This window comes from Myotis nattereri, assembly GCF_964212035.1.
Source record: "Myotis nattereri genome assembly, chromosome: 2".
Taxonomy (NCBI): Eukaryota; Metazoa; Chordata; class Mammalia; order Chiroptera; family Vespertilionidae; genus Myotis; species Myotis nattereri.
Genome location: NC_138076.1, coordinates 214,521,267 through 214,542,883, shown reverse-complemented (window position 1 = coordinate 214,542,883; position 21,617 = coordinate 214,521,267). Strand labels below are relative to the sequence as shown.

General features: G+C 61.9%; 1 protein-coding gene across 1 annotated transcript in view; it reads left to right on the top strand.

Moving 5' to 3' along the window:
• Positions 1–21,617, top strand: part of CELSR1 (cadherin EGF LAG seven-pass G-type receptor 1) — a gene marked incomplete at both ends in the record, with an annotated part of 96,039 nt that overhangs the window by 52,864 nt on the left and 21,558 nt on the right. Inside the window, 4 exons of the mRNA XM_081083761.1 lie at positions 13,341–13,498; positions 15,070–15,233; positions 15,580–15,705; positions 17,802–17,968. Of these exons, the coding sequence (XP_080939887.1) occupies positions 13,341–13,498; positions 15,070–15,233; positions 15,580–15,705; positions 17,802–17,968 (615 nt within the window). The remainder of the gene's footprint in view (positions 1–13,340; positions 13,499–15,069; positions 15,234–15,579; positions 15,706–17,801; positions 17,969–21,617) is intronic.

Below are 21,617 nucleotides of genomic sequence, written 5' to 3'. Positions count from 1 at the left end.
TGTGTCTAGAAAGGCAGGAAGTGGCTACTAGAGAGAGACAGGATTGTACTTTTTCCCAAAACGGTAAGAATGGAGGCATTTGCTATTGTCTTTTTTGGAGGAAGAGACATCGATGTGTTGTTTCACTCATTTATGCATCGTTGGTTGCTTCTTGTATGTGTCCTGACTGGGGATGGAACCTGCAGCCTTGGCGTGTGGGGACGGCACTCAAACCAACTGAGCTCCCAGCCAGGGTCTGTCATTGTTAGCTATACTAGTAAAGGGGTAATATGCTAATTAGACTGGGAGACCTTCCTGGAGACCTTCCGGACGTCCTTCTGGACAAAGCCATGGTGGCGGGGCCAAGGTAGAGGCGGTTAGGGGTGATTAGGCCAGGAGGGAAGGGCAGTTGGGGGTGATCAGGCTGGCAGGGGGAGCAGTTGGGGGCGAGCAGGCCGGCAGGCAGAGTGGTTAGGGGCGATCAGGCAGGCAGACAGGTGAGTGGTTAGGAGCCAGCAGTCCCAGATTGAGAGAGGGATCAGGCCTAAACTGACAGTCAGACATCCCTCAAGGGGTCCCAGATTGGAGAGGGTGCAGGCCAGGCTGAGGGACACCACCATACCTTGCATGAATTTTGCGCACCAGGCCACTAGTTTTTAAATAAAAGTGGGTGCATGGCTCTCTCATAGAATCCAACTTACAGAAACCAATTCAGAATTCTGTAGCAGAGCACAGGGTCGTCCTTGAGGTGGAATGTCATGCAGCCGTGACTGCTCTGCGTGCCCAGGCTGAGAGATGTCTGAGGATGTTGTCGATAGATAAAAGAGCATATTACCACCTGGCCGGTGTTGCTCAGTGGTGGAACCAACGTTCAACCTTTGAACCAGGAGGTCACGGTTCGATTCCTGGTCAGGGCACATGCCCAGGTTGTGGACGCAATCCCCAGTAAGGGGCATGCATGAGGCAGCCGATCAATGATTCTCTCTCATCGTTAATATTTCTCCCTCTCTCAATACAGTTATTTCTTTTCTCAATCATCATGATTTAAACCACCTCCTAACCCCTCCAGGTCACTGCCTCACTCAGCTACTACCCTCACTTGCCCTCAGCCCCCACTAGCTACCCCCACCACCCTTGTCATGCAGCCCCAGGTTTGTAAGCTGCTGCCTCGTTTGTCCTGACTCTGCCGACTGACTCCAATGGTGTGGCAAAGAGAAGACCTAACGGAGATTTGACTGAAGCATTTAATTACTCAGAAAAGAAGGAAGTTTGTTTAGAATTTTAAAAAATGAAATACAAAATAGCAAAAGATGTGGGATGCAGTTAAAGCAGTGCTGAGAGGTAAATTCGTAGCACCAAAATACTTACATGAGAAAAGAGGAAAAGTCTCAAGTCAATAATCTAAGCTCCCACCTCAAGAACTTGGAAAAAGAACAGCAAAATAAGCCCAGAGCACGTAGGGGGAAAGGAACAATAAAGATGACAGCAGAAACCAGTGACGCTGAAAACAGAAAAACAATAGAGAAAAACCAACGAAACAAGGAGCTTTGGAAAGATAGAAAACATTGATAGTTATTCTAGCAAGACTGACAAGGAAAGAGAGAAGACATGGATTATTAATATCAAGAATAAATCCCCAATTCCTCAAAAAACACGAACTACCACAGCTCACCCAGCGTGAAAAGTAATTTGAATGACCAAGTTACTCTTCAGGAAACGGAATTTGTAATTTAAAAACTCCCGCAAACGAACTCTCCAGGCCCAGGTGGTCTCGCTGGGGCATCAGTGTCAAGAGTTACGTCAGTTGTACACGGTCTGTTCCAGAAAGGAGAAGAGCAGGGAGCTCCTCCCGCTCACGTTGTGAGGTGAGTTGTGCTCTGATACCCAGAGCAGATGAAGACAGTACCAACGGGAAAACCACGGCCCACGCCCCCCGTGAATACAGACACAGCCCCTGCCCCGCGGAAACCTGTACCCGAATGCCCACAGCAGCTCTTCGCCGCTACCGGGAGGGAAGCAGGCGTGGCTGCGTGGGCGGCGGCGGGGTCCCTCACCCTGATCATCAGCGGCCGCACCTGGGCCGTGTCGTGCCCCCTCCTGCAGGGTGGCTCGCACCGGGGGACCCGGGGGAAAGGTGTCAGGTCTCCGTGGTGCGTTTACTCGAATATGCATCTAAGATGACCTCACAGTAAGAAGCTTCGGCCGGTGACGGTGATGCACGTATGTGCTGGCACACGCCTGCGGTTTTTTCCTGAAGGGCGCCCTCCCCCTAGAAAAGCAAGTCCATGAGCAGCACGCGTCCGATAGCTTTGCTGGGTCACAGACCGCCCCCCAGCGTGTTGTGGGAGAACATCAGGCGTTTACTCTTCCTCATGGTTCTGAGACGGGGGCGCTATTGAGGCTGTTCTTGTAACGGGTCTCCCCCGGGCAGAGGCCTCTGGGAATCGGGTCGAGGAGAAGGGAGGCGGCTTCTGTGTCCTTATCCCTGTCTGTGCAGGTCCACACAGCCCCCTGTGAGGGCCCACAGGAGGCCGCTGGGGGTGGGATTAGGAACCAGTTTCAATTTCTCCTTTTATTTATTATTATTATTATTTTTAAATATATTTTATTGATTTTTTACAGAGAGGAAGGGAGAGAGATAGAGTTAGAAACATCGATGAGAGAGAAACATCGATCAGCTGCCTCCTGCACATCTCCTACTGGGGATGTGCCCGCAACCCAGGTACATGCCCTTGACCGGAATCGAACCTGGGACCTTTCAGTCCGCAGGCCGACGCTCTATCCACTGAGCCAAACTGGTTTCGGCTTATTTATTATTTTTATTAGCATCCTCAGTGGAGCATATTTCTCCCATTGGTTTTAGAGAGAGTGGAAGGGAGGGTGAAGGGAAGAGAAGAGAGAGAGAAATATTGATGTGAGCGACACATCCATTGGTTGCCTCCTCCATGAGCCCCCACGGGGCGGGGAACCCGGAGCCCAGGCATGTGCCCTTGGCCAGAATCGAACCCGAGACACTTCGGGTTGAGGGCAGGTGCTCTAGCCACTGAGCTGCCGGCCAGGGCTGATTTCTTCTTTCAAACTTTCTGTTGGAAAAGCATCTGACTTAAGGGACGTCCACGGAAGGGAGGCTGAGGTTTCTGGAAGTGTCGTGAGCCTTTGCGAAGCACATGAAGCCCTTATCGCGGGCCAGGCGGGCACCTGGTCCCCGTCGGCACCGGCCTCCCTGGCTTGGCTCCTCCCACAGGCCCTGCGTGTCAGAGGAGCGTGTGGGGGTGTCCTTCCCGTGAGCCCCGGCCCAGCCGGCCCCCGTGGGGACAGTCGGCCCTTCTGTCGCTCTCTGGCCGCGTGTCCTGCTTAGGCGGCCATTTCAGGGGGAGTGGCCTTGGCCACGTGATCCCTGGCCAGGTGATGAATGTCAAGTATCAACGCCGCCGTAACAGCTGGATCCCTTGCCCTGGGGGCCAGAGGGGGGCGCCTCCTCCCCGGAAACAGCCTCCGTGGGGTCCAGGCCAGCCCCGGGAGAGGGGGCCCAGCCGGCCCGGGAGCCGGGGCAGGTCGCCTGCTTCCTCTCCGAAGCGCCTGGCGGGCGGGGAGCCACCTGCTGTGGAAACAGCTCCCAGCCGCAGCGCAGCCCGCCCAGCCCGTGTCCAGCCCGTCATGGAAAGTCCTGCAGGCCAGGCCGCCCTGACGTCCCCTCCTCCCCCGCCGTCTCGCACCCCCACCCGTCCCAGCTCCCCCTCACCTCCCCCCGAGGCCTGGAAATGAGCTGCAGCCCCCACGTCCCCCTTCCCTTCGTCTCCTGTGCGTTCTGCCAGCCGGCTCAGCATGCCCCCTTCCCACTCCCCTCCCAGCCCGGCACCCTCATGGCCTGCAGGCGGGGAGCGGGGGGAGGGGAGGCTGGTCAGAGGAGGTCGCGGCCAGGGCAGGCCTGGAGTCTGGGGGGTCCCGGGGTCTCTGCTGCTGTGCACACTCTGGGCACAGAGAGGGGCTTGTGAGGGTCCCAGCAGGAGCAGGCTGGGCTTTGCAGCAGTGTGTGTGCACGGGTGAGGGCTGGTGTGTGTGCGTGTGTGCGCGTGAGTGTGAGCTGGTGTGTGTGCGTGTGTGCGCGTGAGTGTGAGCTGGTGTGTGTGCGTGTGTGCGCGTGAGTGTGAGCTGGTGTGTGTGCATGTGTGTGTGTGAGTGTGAGCTGGTGTGTGTGCGTGTGTGCGCGTGAGTGTGAGCTGGTGTGTGTGCATGTGTGCGTGTGAGTGTGAGCTGGTGTGTGTGCGTGTGTGCGCGTGAGTGTGAGCTGGTGTGTGTGCGTGTGTGCGCGTGAGTGTGAGCTGGTGTGTGTGCATGTGTGTGTGTGAGTGTGAGCTGGTGTGTGTGCGTGTGTGCGCGTGAGTGTGAGCTGGTGTGTGTGCATGTGTGTGTGTGAGTGTGAGCTGGTGTGTGTGCGTGTGTGCGTGTGAGTGTGAGCTGGTGTGTGTGCGTGTGTGCGCGTGAGTGTGAGCTGGTGTGTGTGCATGTGTGTGTGTGAGTGTGAGCTGGTGTGTGTGCGTGTGTGCGCGTGAGTGTGAGCTGGTGTGTGTGCATGTGTGCGTGTGAGTGTGAGCTGGTGTGTGTGCATGTGTGCGTGTGAGTGTGAGCTGGTGTGTGTGCATGTGAGCGCATGAGTGAGAGCTGGTGTGTGTGCATGTGTGCACGTGAGTGAGAGCTGGTGTGTGTGCATGTGTGCACGTGAGTGAGGCTGGTGTGTGTGCATGTGAGCGCATGAGTGAGAGCTGGTGTGTGTGCATGTGTGCGCGTGAGTGAGGGCTGGTGTGTGTGCGTGTGTGCGCGTGAGTGTGAGCTGGTGTGTGTGCATGTGTGCGTGTGAGTGTGAGCTGGTGTGTGTGCGTGTGTGCGCGTGAGTGTGAGCTGGTGTGTGTGCATGTGTGCACGTGAGTGAGGGCTGGTGTGTGTGCATGTGTGCACGTGAGTGAGGCTGGTGTGTGTGCGTGTGTGCGCGTGAGTGAGAGCTGGTGTGTGTGCATGTGTGCGCGTGAGTGAGGGCTGGTGTGTGTGCGTGTGTGCGTGTGAGTGTGAGCTGGTGTGTGTGCATGTGTGCGTGTGAGTGTGAGCTGGTGTGTGTGCATGTGAGCGCGTGAGTGTGAGCTGGTGTGTGTGCATGTGTGCGTGTGAGGGCTGGTGTGTGTGCATGTGTGCGTGTGAGTGTGAGCTGGTGTGTGTGCATGTGTGCGTGTGAGTGTGAGCTGGTGTGTGTGCGTGTGTGCACGTGAGTGTGAGCTGGTGTGTGTGCATGTGTGCACGTGAGTGAGGGCTGGTGAGTGTGCATGTGTGCGCGTGAGTGAGGCTGGTGTGTGTGCATGTGAGTGCATGAGTGAGAGCTGGTGTGTGTGCATGTGTGCGCGTGAGTGAGGGCTGGTGTGTGTGCGTGTGTGCGCGTGAGTGTGAGCTGGTGTGTGTGCATGTGTGCGTGTGAGTGTGAGCTGGTGTGTGTGCATGTGAGCGCGTGAGTGTGAGCTGGTGTGTGTGCATGTGTGCGCGTGAGTGAGGGCTGGTGTGTGTGCGTGTGTGCGCGTGAGGGCTGGTGTGTGTGCGTGTGTGCGCGTGAGTGTGAGCTGGTGTGTGTGCATGTGTGCGTGTGTGTGTGAGCTGGTGTGTGTGCGTGTGTGCGCGTGAGTGTGAGCTGGTGTGTGTGCGTGTGAGTGTGAGCTGGTGTGTGTGCGCGTGAGGCTGGTGTGTGTGCATGTGTGCACGTGAGTGAGGGCTGGTGAGTGTGTGTGCATGTGTGAGTGTGAGCTGGTGAGTGTGTGTGCATGTGTGCACGTGGGTGAGTGTGGGAACAGATGCCCTGTGACCTGAAATCCTCGTGGCCTGGAGGGACATTGTCACTGCACAAAGCCGTCTTTCCTTTCTCCCCGGGGACGGTGTGGGCTCAGTGAGGCCATCTCGGGGGCCCAGGAGCCCCTCCTGGCGGGGATGGCAGCAGTCAGATCTGTGGGTCCCACTGTGGAGGGAATGAGCTCCTGTGGGTGCCTGAGCCCCCCCTCCCCCCAGTTCATGCCGAGCAGCAGCGACCCCTCTGAGGAGACCAGGTTGCCAGGTCCTCCCCAGGATGGGGGTCCAGTGTCTTAAAGGAAAATGTCAGGAAAGGCCTGGGGCTTTTGGTCCTTAACGTTAAACTTAAGTAAATACTTTTCCAACTTAATTTTGGGGAACTCTGAGCTTTTGCCCACAAATTGATTGACTAAAGAAGGCAAAACTTTTTAAAAATACGTTTTTATTGATTTCAAAGAGGAAGGGAGAGGGAGAGAGAGAGAAACATCGATGAGATAGAGACATTGATCAGCTGCCTCCTGGGGACCGAGCCCACAACCCCCCCAACCCCCCGTCCCAGCTGAGCCCCCGTGGGGACACTCAGCCACTGAGCCACACTGGCTGTGCAAAGGCAAGATTTTCTAATGCTGCAGAAAAGGCCCCGGCCCGACTGCAGGCGCGGGGGAGGCGGGGGAGGCGGGGGTGGGGGGGTGGGGGGGAAGGCAGGCCTCGCTGCAGAGCCTCCGGCCTGGCCGCTGGTGACAGCCCCTGGTGAGAGACAGCGGGGCCTGGGGACGCCCATTGTCCTTGTGGAGCCACCAAATCCAGTCTGCAGCCATCGGGCGTTTCCCGGCCTTGGGGAGCCGGCCAGTCAGCGAGGTCTTACGCATGGCAGGGGTGGGGAGCAGGTGAAATGGACATGCGTGGGGTCCCCTCGCGTGGCCGAGCTGCCCGGGGCCCTGGCATGCAGTGTGAGCGGGCAGCTGAGGTCCCTGCAAAAGGCACTAGGAGGGCGGGGGGTGGACAAGCAGAGATGAGAAACATCCTTGACAAGAAGGGGTGAGGCGTTGGCAAGGGTGGGAGTGTCCGGGTAAGTCTGCCTGTCCCGCAACCTGTCTTCCTGCATTCCTGCTCCCCTTCCCTGCGGTGCCGGGGGCTGGGGGGCTCGTCCGGTCCTGGCGGGGCTCGGCCTGCCTGAGGAGTCACACCTGCGTGGTGCAGGTGGGGAAGTTGGGGCGCAGGGAGTGGTCTCCCCAGATCAGGCCCTGTCACCTGCCTACAGGTGTGGGAGCCCCTCCCAGGCCGCCCTGGGCCTCCTGGAGCCGTTTGAGTTCCTGCAAAGGCCTGTCGGAAGCTTCTTAGGGAATTTGGTTTGGATTCTGGAAGCGTGTGTGTGTGTGTGTGTGTGTGTGTGTGTGTGTGTGTGTGTTCGTGTCCACCGATGAGCCTCAGAGAAACGCCGGCTTGCCTCTGAGGGTGCCGTCAGCTCTGTGCCGGGACCAGCAGGCTCTTGCCCACGTGTCTCGGGGCGGCTGTCGCCCGTGGGCTGGTTGGGCACGCCCAGGCGCCGGGCCGATCGCGCCGTGAGAGGCGCCCACACGGTGCACCCTGGGACCTGCGCTGGCTGCCCTGTGCCTGTGTGACATGCCTGCAGCCCAGCCATCTGTGGATTATTTGATATGAAGTCCTTTCACCGTTTCTGACACGGAGCACGGATCCAGTTGTGTCCCCGGACTTGGCCTCCCGGTGTCTGGTTTCAGCGCCCAGGCCTCCCCGCTGCCCCCAGCGTTTGAAACCGAGCCCCCCGCGTCCCCAGGAGGGCCCGGCGGTAACGGCAAAAGGCTGGGGAATGTGAGCGCGCTCAGGACGAGGCTTTGTGCACAGAAGTCCCGCCGCCCTAGAGGGTGTGAATGCGGCCCCTCAGGGGCGGCCTGCAGAGCGGGGAGAGGAGCACACCCTCCCCCCGGGCAGTGACTGGCTGATCGGCTGGCCGAGATGCGAGATGTGGAACCACACAGGTTTGCAAGCGGGTTGCCCCTGAAGTCCTGGCAGCCCTGCAGGCATTCGCTGAGCTGGTGGCGGGTGGGCCTGGTGGGTCTGCCTCGCTGGCCCCACCCACTGCCACCTGCTGGGCATGTGGGGGCTGCAGCCCACCACCATCTGGCTGCATTTCCCCTGCAGTTTGCGAATCTGTGCCTGCTCCACCCCAGGTGTCCCAGCCTGACTCCTGCAGAGGCGGGGTGGGGGGAGGGTCCTCCGGCGTGGCCGGCCGCCCCATGGAGACCCGCCACGCCCCAGGAGGGAAGGGGCAGGGCCGCTGCCCCATGGAGACCCGCCACGCCCCAGGAGGGAAGGGGCAGGGCCGCCGCAGCGCCCGTCCTGTGCCTGGCACCCTTCGATGCGAGAATGGTGAAAATACTGCCGCACAGTCTTTTTCTGTCGTGCAAGTGGGTGGCAGACTACAGATTCGTCTTAGAAATACAAGGAGCAGCATATTTGTCCTCCTCTTTATCCCCTCCCCACCCGCACCCCCCCATCCCCCCCCCCCCCACGCCAGCAAAGCCACGCGCTTTCTCTTCACTGGCGCCACATCGCGTCCTCAGCGCTCCCCAGGCCGCGCCAGCCACGCTCTCCTTCTCAGACCCGGGAGGTGGACACACGGCCGCCGGCAGGCGCTGTCGCCCTGTCCGATTTCTTCCCACGAGATGGTCACCCTCCCCGCTCCGTGCAGGCCCAGCAGCACGGGGTGGGCTGTCCTTCCGTGACACAGTCCGGCGACCTGAGCCCAGGCCACACACACCTGCCGGCGTCTGCGGTTCTCCTCCCCGTGCCGGTCACTCGCTCAGGCAGTGCCGGGGAGCCCCCCCCCACCCCCACCCCCGCGCCTGATGGAGGACTCTCTCCCATGGCTGCGTGTTACTGTGTCACCCGTGGCAGGAGGGCTCCGTGCCGCATCTCCTCCTCGTTTTACAGATGGAAATGGAGGCGGAGTCCCCAGAGGTGACCCAGGTAGAGAGCTGCCAGGGGGGCTCCCGGAGTGGCCCAGAGGGACCGGGGTGGGATGGTAGATGCCCAGCCCCACAGCTTTCTCACCATGACATTCGTGTGACATGCAATCAGGCGTTGAAGGTGAGCTATTGAGCGGCACTTGGTGCAGTGACAACATGGAGCCATCGTCTCCCTGACCTGAAACTCCCTTCCCATCAGCGACCACGCCCAGGTCCCCAGCCCTGGAAGCCACTGGGCTGCGTTCTGTCTGTGGACGTGCCGGGTGGACGTTTCCCGTAAAGGGAATTACGTGTACAACACGTGACCGTTTGTGACAGGCTTTCCCTGGGCATAATGGTTTGGAGGGTCACGCACAGTGTAGCATGTATCGCACCCCGTTCCTTTTTCCTGGCTGAGTAATATTCCACCGAATAGACATACCACAGCCTGTGTGTCCACTCGCTCATCTGTTGGTGGACATGTGGGCTGTTTTAACATTTAGCTACTGGGAACATCTGTGCACAGGTTTGTTTTTGTTTGTTTGTTTTTTAAATATATATTTTTATTGATTTCAGAGAGGAAGGGAGCGGGAGAGAGAGATAGAAACATCAATGATATGAGAGAATCATGAATCAGCTGCCTCCTGAGTGCCCCCCACTGGGGATCAAGCCTGGAACCCAGGCATGTGCCCTGACCTGGGATCGAACCCAGAACCCTTCAGTCCGCAGGCGGATGCTCCATCCACTGAGCCGCACTGGCAGGGCTGTGCACAGGTTTTTGTTTGCGTCCCTGTTGTCCATCTTCTCGGGTCTGTACCGGGACTGGACTTGCTGGGTTGCATGCTAACTGTATACTTAACGCTGTGAGGGACCCGCCCGTGTATCCTGACTTGACTGCAGCGTCGTCTTCCTGTGACCCACCCCGGTCCTCCGCCCCCTTCGTGTCCTCTCGGTGGCAGGTGTGTGCCCCCCCGAGCTGCTGGCTCCGGACCAGCAGGGGAGGGTGCGGCAGGCGGTGCCTGTGGAGCCGGGAGCAGGGAACAGGCGCTCAGACGGATGTCACCATGCGGCCTTCCCGCTGGTCCTCTCGCTTAATCTGAGAGGCTGGTTCTGTGGCCCACAGGCTGGCGCCTTAGCCCGAACGGCGATGCGTCTGGGAGGAGGAGCTGGGAAGCGGTGCTGGCCCCCCCCCCGCCCCGTGGTCAGAGGCGTGGGATTCCTGAAAGTCGTGCGTGCGGGTTTGACCAGCGATGCGGGATTCCGAAGTGCGTCCGGACGGTGGGCCGCCGCGGGTCCGCAAGAGCTGCTCCAGATACAGGTGGTTTGTGGTTTTCTTTGGCCTCCGTCTTTCCCGGAGTCTGTCGCTCTGCGCCACGGATCGAGAGCAGTTTGCAGCCCGTGCAGTTTCGTAAACAGCAGCTTCGTGTCAAAACCTCCCGGGATAACTGCTGTTTACGTCCCTCCCTGGGGAGCCTCACACCCAGCCCAGAAATCTAAATTACAAGTTGCAGGGACAGGACGGGCCCGCGCGGCTGGGACGGCTCTTTCCCGCGATCGCACCTAACAATCAGGCGCCGTAATAGGCACTGTCCGCGCGCCCCCAGCGCCTGCCCCCGGAGCGGGCACGTTCCTTTTCTGCTCATCTAACCGCCGCTGAGCCCAGGGTGAACTCTGTAAGGACACAGCTCCGCAGGCCGTGGGGTCTCCCAGCCGGCGAAGGAAAACGGAAAAAGCTATCTGGGGGCTGGGCGGCCAGAGGGTGTGTAAACGCTTCCCGTGGATTTACCAAAGAAGGTGCCCGGGACACCCCTGCCAGCGTGCCCCGCCAAGTCCCTGTAACACAGGAAGGACAGGGGTTCGAGTATTAAATCTGTGTCTGGTAGAGAGCCTCAGGTACAGCGATGGGCCCTGTCCCCCAGTGGGGTGGGAGGCGCAGTGGAGCACCACCTCCAGGGGGTCCTCCAGGACTGCTCCAGGGAGGGAGGCCGCCTGGCTGAGCGCCTGTGACCAGCAGCTCCAGGTCCTCCCCCAGCCCAGTGGCCTCAGACCAGTAGTCACTCCTTTCTGTTGGAATGAACTGTAATTCCGTCCCTCCTCAAGGGTGTTGAGGGCGATTTATTTACATTCCCTGTTTTTCCAACCACCTATTTCCAATCCTATATAATAAAACCCTAATATGCAAACTGACCAAACAGCGAATGACCGGCAGAACGACCGGTCGCTATGACGCGCACTGACCACCAGGGGGCAGATGTTCAACACAAGAGCTGCCCCCCAGTGGTCAGTGCAATCCCACAGGGGGAGCACCACTCAGCCAGAAGCCGGGCTCATGGCTGGCAAGTGCAGCGGTGGTGGCAGGAGCCTCTCCCACCTCCTCTGCAGGCGGGCGGTAAGGAGCGAGGGGTCCCGGACTGTGAGAGCCCTGGACTGCGAGAGGGATGCCTGGCTGCCGGCTTAGGCGCACATCCCCCGAGGGGTCCCGGACTGCGAGAGGGATGTCTGACTGCTGGCTTAGGCGGACATCCCCCGAGGGGTCCTGGACTGCAAGCGGGATGTCTGACTGCCGGCTTAGGCGGACATCCCCCGAGGGGTCCTGGACTGCAAGAGGGATGTCTGACTGCTGGCTTAGGCGGACATCCCCCGAGGGGTCCCGGACTGCGAGAGGGCACAGGCCAGGCTGAGGGACACCCTCCTTCCCTTCTCATGCATGAATTTCGTGCACTGGGCCTCTAGTGTTAACATAAAACAGCATGAAGTTGCATCGTGCTGTCCGCTCAGCCCGAGTGCAGAGCTGCCGAGCGGAGGTGCGGAGCCTGTGGTTTGGGTGATGGGGAGGACCTCGTGCCGGCCTCTGCGGGGACGGGAGGAAAGGTCCCCTCTGTGGCGGGGAAGGGGCCGTTGCGTGTCGCGAGGCCTGTGGCGCTTCACATGTGCCACCGGGTGAGGCTTCAGGCCGCCCACAGGAGGTTCGGATCTGAGGGAGGTGAACTTGCCCAGCCGGCCCGGCCTGCCTCTGCCTGCGGCTGCGTTTCGGGGACTCCAAGGCCGTCTGTGGCATGGCTGGTGCGCTTGGTGTCTGTGAGGGGCGGCCGGGACGGGGAGGGCTGCCCAGGGACAGGGCGGAACACAGGGCGCCTCCAGGAGGGAGCTGCTGCTGCAGGACTGAGCAGGTGTCAGCTCAGTTGCTGATTCCAGAGGAATTCTTACAGCGAGCCGGGGCGGGGGGTGCGGGGGTGCTCTGGACGGCCTGGCACGGGGGGGAAGTTCAGGGGGAAGCTGGGGCTCGATCTCGGGCACAAAGGGGTCAGCCTCAGGTCAGCAAAGGGGACGGGAGGTCACTCCAGGGGGAAGAGAGGCCTGGCCCGGGCGTGACCACGGCACCGTGCCCCCGGGGAAGCGTGGGGCGTCCGTGGGCCGGGCAGTGGCGTCCTGGTGCCGCGACTCCAGGAGCACGGAGAGGGGGCCTGATCAGGTGCATGGCCGGGGCAGCCACTGGGACTCAGGCAGAGCGGACGTGCAGAAGGAGGGAGCCCAGGGCTCAGGGTGGCTGCTGTACGAATACCACCAACGGGGCTGAAACACACAGTCACTGTCTCACAGTCCAGGCGTCTGAGTCAGGATCTGGTTGTCGGCAGGGCCAGCTCCCTCCGCGGCCTCTAGGAGGCTCCCTCCGGCCTCTTCCAGCTCCGGGGGTCCCGCATCCCCCAGAGGTCCCGCATCCCCCAGTGGTCCCCGCATCTCCCCCCGGGTCCTGCATCTCCCCTGGGTCCCGCATCCCCCAGGCGTCCCGCATCCCCCAGAGGTCCCCGCATCTCCCACGGGTTCCGCATCCCCCAGGGGTCCCACATCCCCCAGTGGTCCCCGCATCTCCCCCCGGGTCCCGCATCTCCCCTGGGTCCTGCATCCCCCAGGCGTCCCGCATCCCCCAGGGGTCCCCGCATCTCCCACGGGTCCCGCATCTCCCCCGGGTCCCGCATCCCCCATTGGTCCCGCATCTCCTGGGGGTCCCGGCATCACTTGTCTCAGCTCGTTGTCACATGACCTTCTCCCATGTGTCTGCTCTGTGGTTGTCTTCTTAAAAGGACTCTGGTCCCCCATACTGCAGTGTGACCTCATCTTTTTTTAAAATATGTGTGTTATTGATTCAGACAGGAAGAGAGAGAGAGAGAGAGTGAGAGAGAGAGAGAGAGAGAGAGAGAGAGAATCATGGATCGGCTGCCTCCTGTACAGCCCACACTGGGGATCGAACCCACAGCCTGGACCTGTGCCCTGACCAGGAATTGAACCATGACCTTCTGGTTATAGGTCGACGCTCAACCACTGAGCCCCGCTGGGCGGGCAGTGTGGCCTCATCTTAACCACATCTGTAAGACCCAGAATTCGAAATGAGGCCACACTCCGAGGTCCTGGGGAGGACGTACATTTGGGGGCACACTAACTTAAAACAAGGCTGGGGGCTCCTTGGCCCCCTGTCCACATGCACCCATGTGCCCACCCTTCTGTGGGCGGGGGCACGTCCACCAAGGACACTGATGGGGCCCCCCTGACGCCCCCTATGCTCTCTTCCGACAGCCCAACATCGGCCGCCTGGGCCTGCCCCACGGGCCATCCGGAGAGAAGGTGGCCGTGGTGACCGTGGACGACTGTGACACGGCCGTGGCCGTGCGCTTTGGCGGTGTCGTCGGGAACTACACCTGCGCAGCCCAGGGCACGCAGAGCGGCTCCAAGAAGTGAGTGTCCCCGGGGCAGAGGCCCAGGCAAGAGGCCGGCATCCACTCTCATGGCCGCCCTCCAGAGAGTGTCGCCGGGCAGGACCCGCCGCCGGGAACTCCAGGGCCCCAATCCGGCTGCAGGCAGACGCCCTCCCCTTGGTGGGGGCATCTTCTAGAACTTTCTAGAATAAGCCCCTTTATTTATTTATTTACTAGAGGCCCAGTGCATGAATTCATGCACTGGGGGAAGAGGGTCCCTCAGCCCAGCCTGTACCCTCTCCAATCCGGTACCACTGGCTCCTAACCGCTCACCTGCCTGCCTGATGCCCCTAACCACTCTGCATGCCTGCCTGATGCCCGTAACTGCTCCCCTACCAGCCTGATCACCCCCAAACTGCTCTCCCCTGCCAGCCTGATTGCCTTGCTCTCCCCTGTAGGCCTGATCACCCCTAACCACTTCTGCTTCGGCCCCCGCCACTGTGGCTTTGTCCGGAAGATGTCCAGTCTAATTAGCATATTACCCTTTTATTAGTATAGATTTTTAAATCTTTTTTTGTTTAAAGTACGACATATGTTCCCTTTTTTCCCCACTGACCTCTTCTAGTCTGCCTCCACCCCTTGCCCCAGGCCTACACCACCCTATTGTCTGTGTCCGCGGTTTGTGCATAGATGCATACAAGTTCATTGGTTGATCTCTTCTCACCCACCCACCCTCCCTGCCTTCCCTCTGAGATTCAATAGTCTATCCCTTTATCATTTATTTTTATTATTACTTCTTTAAAAAATATTTTTATTGATTTCAGAGAGGAAGGGAGAGGGAGAGAGAGAGAGAAACATCAATGACGAGAGAATCATGGATCGGCTGCCTCCTGCATACCCCCTACTGGGGATCAAGCCCACAACCTGGGCACGTGCTCTAACCGGGAATCGAACCCTGACCTCCTGGTTCATAGGTTGATGCTCAATCACTGAGCTATCCGGCCAGGCCACAGTCTGTCCCTTTAGATGCAATTGCCAGAGTCATGTCCAGACCAGCCCCAGGGGGTGATCGCGCTGCTGTCAGCGTGGGACAGTCACATGCCTGTTTCTCCTCCCCCACCCGTCCCAGCTGGGAGGGAGGGGCGCCGAGCCCCTGGGACCGACCAGGAAGCCGTGCCCGGAGAGACCTGAGACCTGGCCAAGGCCGTGCGACTGCTCGGGCAGCACCGGGGTTCTGGTTGGCTGTGACCTTCCTTCAAGGTCATCAGGGCCGGGGGAAGGTCGCACCCCTAATTGGCACTGTATGTCCTGTTTCGACGTGGACTGGGCCAGGCGCTGAGCAGGACTCGGTGGGCGGTTGCGGGGGGTCAGGATCTGATGCGAGTGCCAGGGAGCCGAGGCACGGGGAGCCCGAGCGCCACGCGGCACCCAAGTCGGACCTGCTTGTGGCCCGACCTGTGGCCCCTGCCTCCCAGGCCCCTGTTCAGTGATTGACATTCAAGATGACGCGTGTGGTGGCGGCAGAGGCCACGTGACACCACAGCCGTGTCGGTCCCTGTGCCTCCCTCTCGCCTCCGCCCGACGTCACCGAGTTCGGCTTTCCTCCGCAGGTCCCTGGACCTGACGGGCCCTCTGCTCCTGGGGGGCGTCCCCAACCTGCCCGAGGACTTCCCCGTGCGCAGCCGCCAGTTCGTGGGCTGCATGCGGAACCTGTCCATAGACGGCAGGAGCGTGGACATGGCCGGCTTCATCGCCAACAATGGCACCAGGGCAGGTAGGGCGCCACCTCCACGTCCTGGCAGTGACGTCCCTGGAGCCGAAGCCGGGCGTGTCCAGGAGGGAGTGGAGCCGGGCTTGGGGCGTGCTGCTCTCGGGGGGGCTGGGGTCCTGCACTGTGGGGGGCAGGGACCCTGCTGGGCCGGCTGTCACCGACCCCTGGGCACTCCATGTCCCCAGCCGACCCCTCCCGCCGGCAGGATGGCCTGCAGCCGAGTCTGCCCTGGGAAGTCTGAGGCCTGTCCCCGGGGAGGGGGTCCCCGCTGCCCACCTCCCCCGGCCGCACTCCTGGGGCCGGTCCTGGGACACGGCACGACCCGCGTCACGTCCCTCTCTGCTTCCAGGCTGCGCTGCTCAGAGGAACTTCTGTGAGGGGACCTGGTGTCAGAACGGGGGCACCTGTGTGAGCCGGTGGGACACGCACCTGTGCCGCTGCCCGCTCCGCTTCGGCGGGAAGAACTGCGAGCTCGGTGAGCCTGGCGCTGGGCCGCTCCCCGGGGCCGGCAGGCGCTGGGGGCATGTGGGTCCCGGGCGAGGGGCCTGGGGGGCAAGTGGGAGCAAGCCTAGCCCTGGGCGGGGTGAGAGGCTGAGGGGCTCATGGGGGCATCTGGGACAGTGCAGGACATGGCGCCTTGTCTGAGCAGGTGAAATGGGACAGAGACGGGGCGTCTGGGACAGCGCAGGACATGGCGCCTCGTCTGAGCAGGGCCAGCGTGAGGTCCGAGTCTGAGGGTCAGGCAGGCGAGGAGGGCGGCGCGGGGGGACAATGCCCAGGCCCAGGCGCCTGCCCCTCTCGCCGCCCCGAGGGGCCCTCCCGTGGCCACTTGCCCACTGGACCGTGTTGTGGGCATCCAGGCAGGGCCTGGGCCGCCCCGCCCACCGCTGCGTGGGGTATAAGCTGTGGGCTCTGCGGGTCTGAGCGATGCAGGGGTTCAGAAGCTGTAAATACAGCCATGAGAAGCTTCATCGCTCTTTAATCACGACGTTTCTCTAAATGGAAGGTAAACCAGCGGGATGTCTGAGGCCGATCAGTTCGGGCGTGTCCCTGGGTCGGCCTCTGGGCTGCCCCGTGCTCATTGCTCTGAGACGTCCCGCCTGGGAGACGCCCGCTGGCCCCAGGCCCCCGGGACAGGAGGGCACCTGCCCTTCCCAGCACAGGGCCGGCCCCAGGCGGGTGCAGCTGGTCGGAGGGCACTGCCTCGCGGGGGAGTCACAGGCCCGGGTGCCGCACGGATCGGCTGTGGGGCTCTGTGTGACGGTTCTGGGGACACGGGGACCCCAGCTACGGATCCTCAGAGCAGCTGGTGAACCAGAACAGGGAGCGGAAGCAGCGTGTGAGGAGAGCGGAGCTTCTGCCGCCAGCGCGGCTCCTGCCACCAGCGCGGCTTGCCCGTCCGGCCCAGCACCCTGCGTAGGCTGCAGCGTGCGGACGGAGGCCTGGGACGTGGGTCTGTGTCACACCCCAGTCCTCGTCTGGGACGGCTCACTGTCAGGGTCGGGGTCGGGGTCAGGGTCGGGGTCAGGGTCAGAGTCGGGGTCAGGGTCGAGGTCGGGGCCAGCTCCTTTGTGTCCCAGAGCGCCCGGCACCTTCGAGGCCTGTTGTGGGCAGCAGGTGGGCCGGGCTCCTGGGCGCCTGTAGACAGGGTGGCCCAGCCCTGACCGGCCGGCATGTGCAGGAAGCTCAGGCCACAGTGGGGAGGCGGGCCGGTGGACAGTGCCAATGGCCGCCATGCCCCTGGGTTCCTGTTATGGAGGCCGGAGTGCGGCCCCGGCCACGCCAGGGAAAACAGCTGCCAGGGTGGGGTCACGAGAGCAGGAAACAGATGCTGGCGCTCACGAGGCTGTGGCCCGGCCGGGTCCCGGGCGCCCCCTGCTGCCATCTCTCCTGAGCCGGGGGGATGACGGTGCCGCCCCACCGGGGGATCAGGGCGAGACCTGGCACCGGCGCCGCCTGCCAGACACAGTCGGACCACAGGGACGCAGTGGCTGGCTCAGCCTCGTGGTCTGTGTGGCACACACCGTCTTTCCAGGTGTTAACAGCCGAGGGGCTGTTGTCACCCACCTGGGAGCCCTCAGCTGTCCAGTGGCCTTGCCAGGTCTGAGCCCATTCCCGGGCCGTGTGCTGGGCTGGGAGCCCACACAGATGACTGCCAGGCGACGGGGCGCTCCCTGCTGGCTCGCACTGTCCCACCAGGAGACCGTCCTGTGCGCAGCCCCCACTCCTGCTCCTGCTCCTGCCCCAGCGGGTGTGGGAGGGGACTGGCAGGCCGGACTCTCAGGGCCCCCAGCACCCTGTCCTCAGAGCCCGGGGGTCCCGGGCCACCCCCTCTGCCTGCCGTCTCGCCTGAGAGCCTTGCCACACCCTGGCCACGGGGGGAACCAGGAAGGTGGCCTGAGTCCCAGGTGGGCTTCTGCGGAGCCCACGGTGCCTGGATTCGGGGGCCGCTGCCGCGCCGACGGGACTCTGAGACCGGCCTTGGCCTGAACATGAAAAGGCCCGGTGTGCGCCCTCCCCAGGAGCCCGTCCCCGACCCTGTCTGACCTCGGGGTCCCTGTCTGTCCGCAGTGATGCCGCACCCCCAGCGCTTCAGCGGGGAGAGTGTCGTGTCCTGGAGCGACCTGGACGTCACCATCTCGGTGCCCTGGTACCTGGGGCTCATGTTCCGGACCCGGACGGCGGACGGCGTGCTGCTGGAGGCCACAGCGGGCGCGTCCTCCAGGCTCCACCTCCAGGTGAGGACGGTCCCACCTGGGCCCCGGGGCAGGTGTGCGGCCGATCAATGTAAGCAGGGCGCTCCGCAGAGCTGCACCCACGGGACCCCCTGCCCTCACGTTGGAGGCCAGTGTGGGCAGGGCCCCCAGTTCCTTAGGACAGAGCCCCCAGGGGCGTGGCCAGCCCCGTCCGGCCAGGGCTGGGGCTCAGAGCCCCGCCTCTCCCTCCGCGGTCCCCTCGCCCGGGCACCGTGCAGGCGCGTTTTCCGGGCACCGCAGGCCCGGGCCGCTGATCTTCCCTGATGACCTTGTCATTCCGTGAGCTCCCCCCCCTCCCCCCGCCCCCCGGCAGCCCAGGAGCGAGCTCTGGGCCGAAGCCTGGCAAGCCCGGGGCTGCCCGGGGCTGCGCTCGCCCTGTGGCGCGTTCTCGGTGGAACACATGACGCTGTGCCCGGAGCAGGTGATGACGGAGCCGCACGCGCTGGCAGCGGGGTCTCTAGGAAAAAAGTACGCGCTCGGCGGGAACAGGCTCCGGCTGCTGGAGTAATTATGTTCCGGGCGGCCCACCGGGGAGGAAGGTTTCTGCCAGGGCCTGGGGCCCGCCCCTCCCCTCCCCGTGGGAGGCTGGGTGGCAGAGCGGCGGCCGTGGGGAGGGCCCTCCCGGCCCCAGTGGCCACCCAGACGGCCCCAGGGCGGTCCCCAGAGGCCGGTTCCCGGGCACTCCAGGAACCCCTGGCTCATGTCCACCTGCCGTGTGTGGACGGCAGGCCCCCGCAGGCCCCGTGAGCCCGGGGGCAGCGGCGTCGGGTTCTGGGCCTCCCACAGGCCGGACGCGCGGCACCATCAGTCATCGGGCAGCCCCAGCAATTGGGTAATGGCTTCCGGGCGCCGGAACCCGCCTGCATTGTCAGCGGGATAACCGGGCTGTTGGCGACAGGTGTGAGGTGCGAGCAGTCCCCGCAGGCCGACCCGCCCACCGGTGTCTCCTTTGTGTGGGGACGTGTCATTTCTATTGTTGCTCCATGGGCTTCGGGTTTTGTTGGCAAAAACAGTGGCGGGAGCCCAGCCATGTGGCTCCGTGGTTGCACGTCACCCCGTGAACCAGGAGTTCCCTGGGTCGATTCCGGTCAAGGGCACCTGCCCGGCTGTGAGCTGGATCCCCAGGAGGGGACGCGGTGTTTCCCTCTCATCTGTTTTTCTATCTCTGTCCCTCTCCCTTCCGCTCTCTCTAAAGTCAATAAAAACATGTTTTTAACAAAAACAGCGAGGAGGGAGCAAGGAAAATGAACGCGGTGGCTCCCACGTCTGTGGGACTAAAGGAAACAGCGTATGAAAAGGTGACAGCGATCGGTAGCCGGCTGTCCTGGAGACGGGAAACCGTGACGGGTTCTTGGTTGTGTTATCCTTACGACCAGCTAAGTGCTTTCTGCTTCCGTCGCTACTTCTTGGATCCGATCCGATCCAATCAGGTCCGGGGCACCTAGGAGTGATTCTGAATCGGCAGCAGGCGGCGTTTCCCAGGGAGTCGCTTTGTTAACGTTCCCACATCCGCGCAGGCAGCGAAGGGCCCTGCAGGACGCAGACCTTGGGGATGGCCCGGGCTTGCTGTGCCGCCCGCGTCAGTCAGCGTCGTGTGCGCGATGGCCGAGAGGAAGGTGCCCGGCAGGTGCCCCCCCCCCCGACGCCGGGCAGGGACGCTGGTTCGCGGGCACTCGCACCTGCCAGGGCGTCCGTGGCGTTGTGGTGGGAGGCTGTCCTCTCAGGCACTGAGGGAGGAGAGTTAAAAACCTCCGATCTCGCCCGGCCGGCGTGGCTCAGTGCTTGAGCGTCAGCCTATGAACCAGGAGGTCACGGTTCGATTCCCCGTCAGGGCACAGGCCCGGGTTGCGGGCTCCATCCCCAGTGGGGGTCGTGCAGGAGACGGCCGATCGGTGATTCTCTCTCCTCATGGATGTTTCTATCTCTCTCCTCTCCCTTCCTCTCTGAAATCAATTTTAAAAATATATGTTTTTTTAAACCTGCAGCCTTGATTAGGAGTTGTGGCCGTTTTGCTCTGTAGGTGTGGGGGCTGTGTCATCAGGTTGTGCAAGCTCGGAGCGGTTTCCCTGGAAAAGGGACTGGTGGCATTTTGAACGTCCTCCTCATCTCTAGGAATTCGTTCTGCCTCGCAGTCGGCTTGGCCTCCCGGTGCCGTCGTGGCGCGGGGTTCCGCTCAGCGTCCGCCCGATGCGTCTTCGCTGCCCCTTTCCCCCCAGCGCCCCGGCGCCCGCACGTTTCGCTGTGCGTCGTGTGGGGAGCGCGTCAGTGGCTTGAGGCTGGCTTCTGTTTTGCGAGTTTATGGGATCCTCTTGACACAAGGTCACGACAGCGGCGGGTGTGTCTCTGCTCCACACGGACGTGGGCAGCGATAGATTGCGATTCTAGAATCCCTGCACAGGACGCTGCAGGGGCTCACACGCTGGCGGAGACCGTTTCTATCGAAAAGAAAGCTAACCGTCCCTGACAGCCGTCACTGAGTCATTTTTGGTTTTGTTTTTTTTACTCTACCCCCTTTTTTTTTTTTAAGGATGTGTTGATCTCAGAGAGGAAGGGAGAGGGAGAGGGAGAAACATCCATCAGCTGCCTCCTGCACGCCCCCCACTGGGGGTCGAGCCCGCAACCCGGGCCTGTGCCCTGACGGGGAATCGGACGGTGACCTCCTGGTTCAGGGGTCGATGCTCAACCACGGAGCCCACGGCCGGGCTTTCTCTCTCTGTCTCACTCTGTTATATTTAACCGTGAGATCAGCGACAGTGTCATTTCCTGACCTTTCTCACGTGTGTTAAACAGGGTGCTTGGGTCTAATATCACCGAACGCAACGTTTACCTCCAAAGCGAAGAGGGCGCGGCCCCCAGAGCCCGTTCCTGGGGAGTCCCGCGTCCCCCGACCTGTTCTCGCGCCTGTGTCTGGCGCTCTGCTCTCTGGTTCCCCGAGGTTCTGGCTCCAGTTTCCTGCTTCCCCTGGTTTTCAAGCGCACGGTCTTGTCTCCTGGGGGACGGGGTTATTCCTGGTAGAGAGGTGGGCCTCGGGCTGAAGATGTGGAGAGAATCTGTCACTGGGACGGAGGAGGCGCGGCCACCCGTCTGCTCTGGGGGTTTTGTCCCCGGCCCCAGCGCCGAGGCAGCTGTGCGCAGTGGCCGCCCGGGGAGGCCCGCACGGCGGTTGTCGGTCGCAGGGCCCGAGTCTGCTGGAGCTGCAGCCGGGGCTCTGTGTTGGCCTCATTTTCCTGGGCATTGTCAGGAGGTTGCGCCAGTCACCCCGACCTTCACCCGGGGCGACGTGACCTGGGCGTCCCCCTGGCTCCGTGGCTCCGTTTCCTTTAAGTGGGGATGGCTCGGGCCAGTCGCGGGGCTGATTTCTGTTGCCTGTGCGTGTCCTTGAACACGAGACCTGAGTCTTGTCTCAGAAAGGGTCACATTTACACCCAAATGCAGAGCCCGCGGGCCCCGAACCGCTGTTTGCTCCCAGTGCCAAGTCCAGTGGGTGCTGTTGTGCTGGACGCTGCCCGCATCGGACACTTCTTTTATCTTCACCCAAGGATGTTTTCCCATTGATTTTTTTTTTTTTTAAGAAAGGGAGGGAGGAGAGGGAGAGAAGCATCAATGCGAGAGAGACACGTTGATTGGTTGC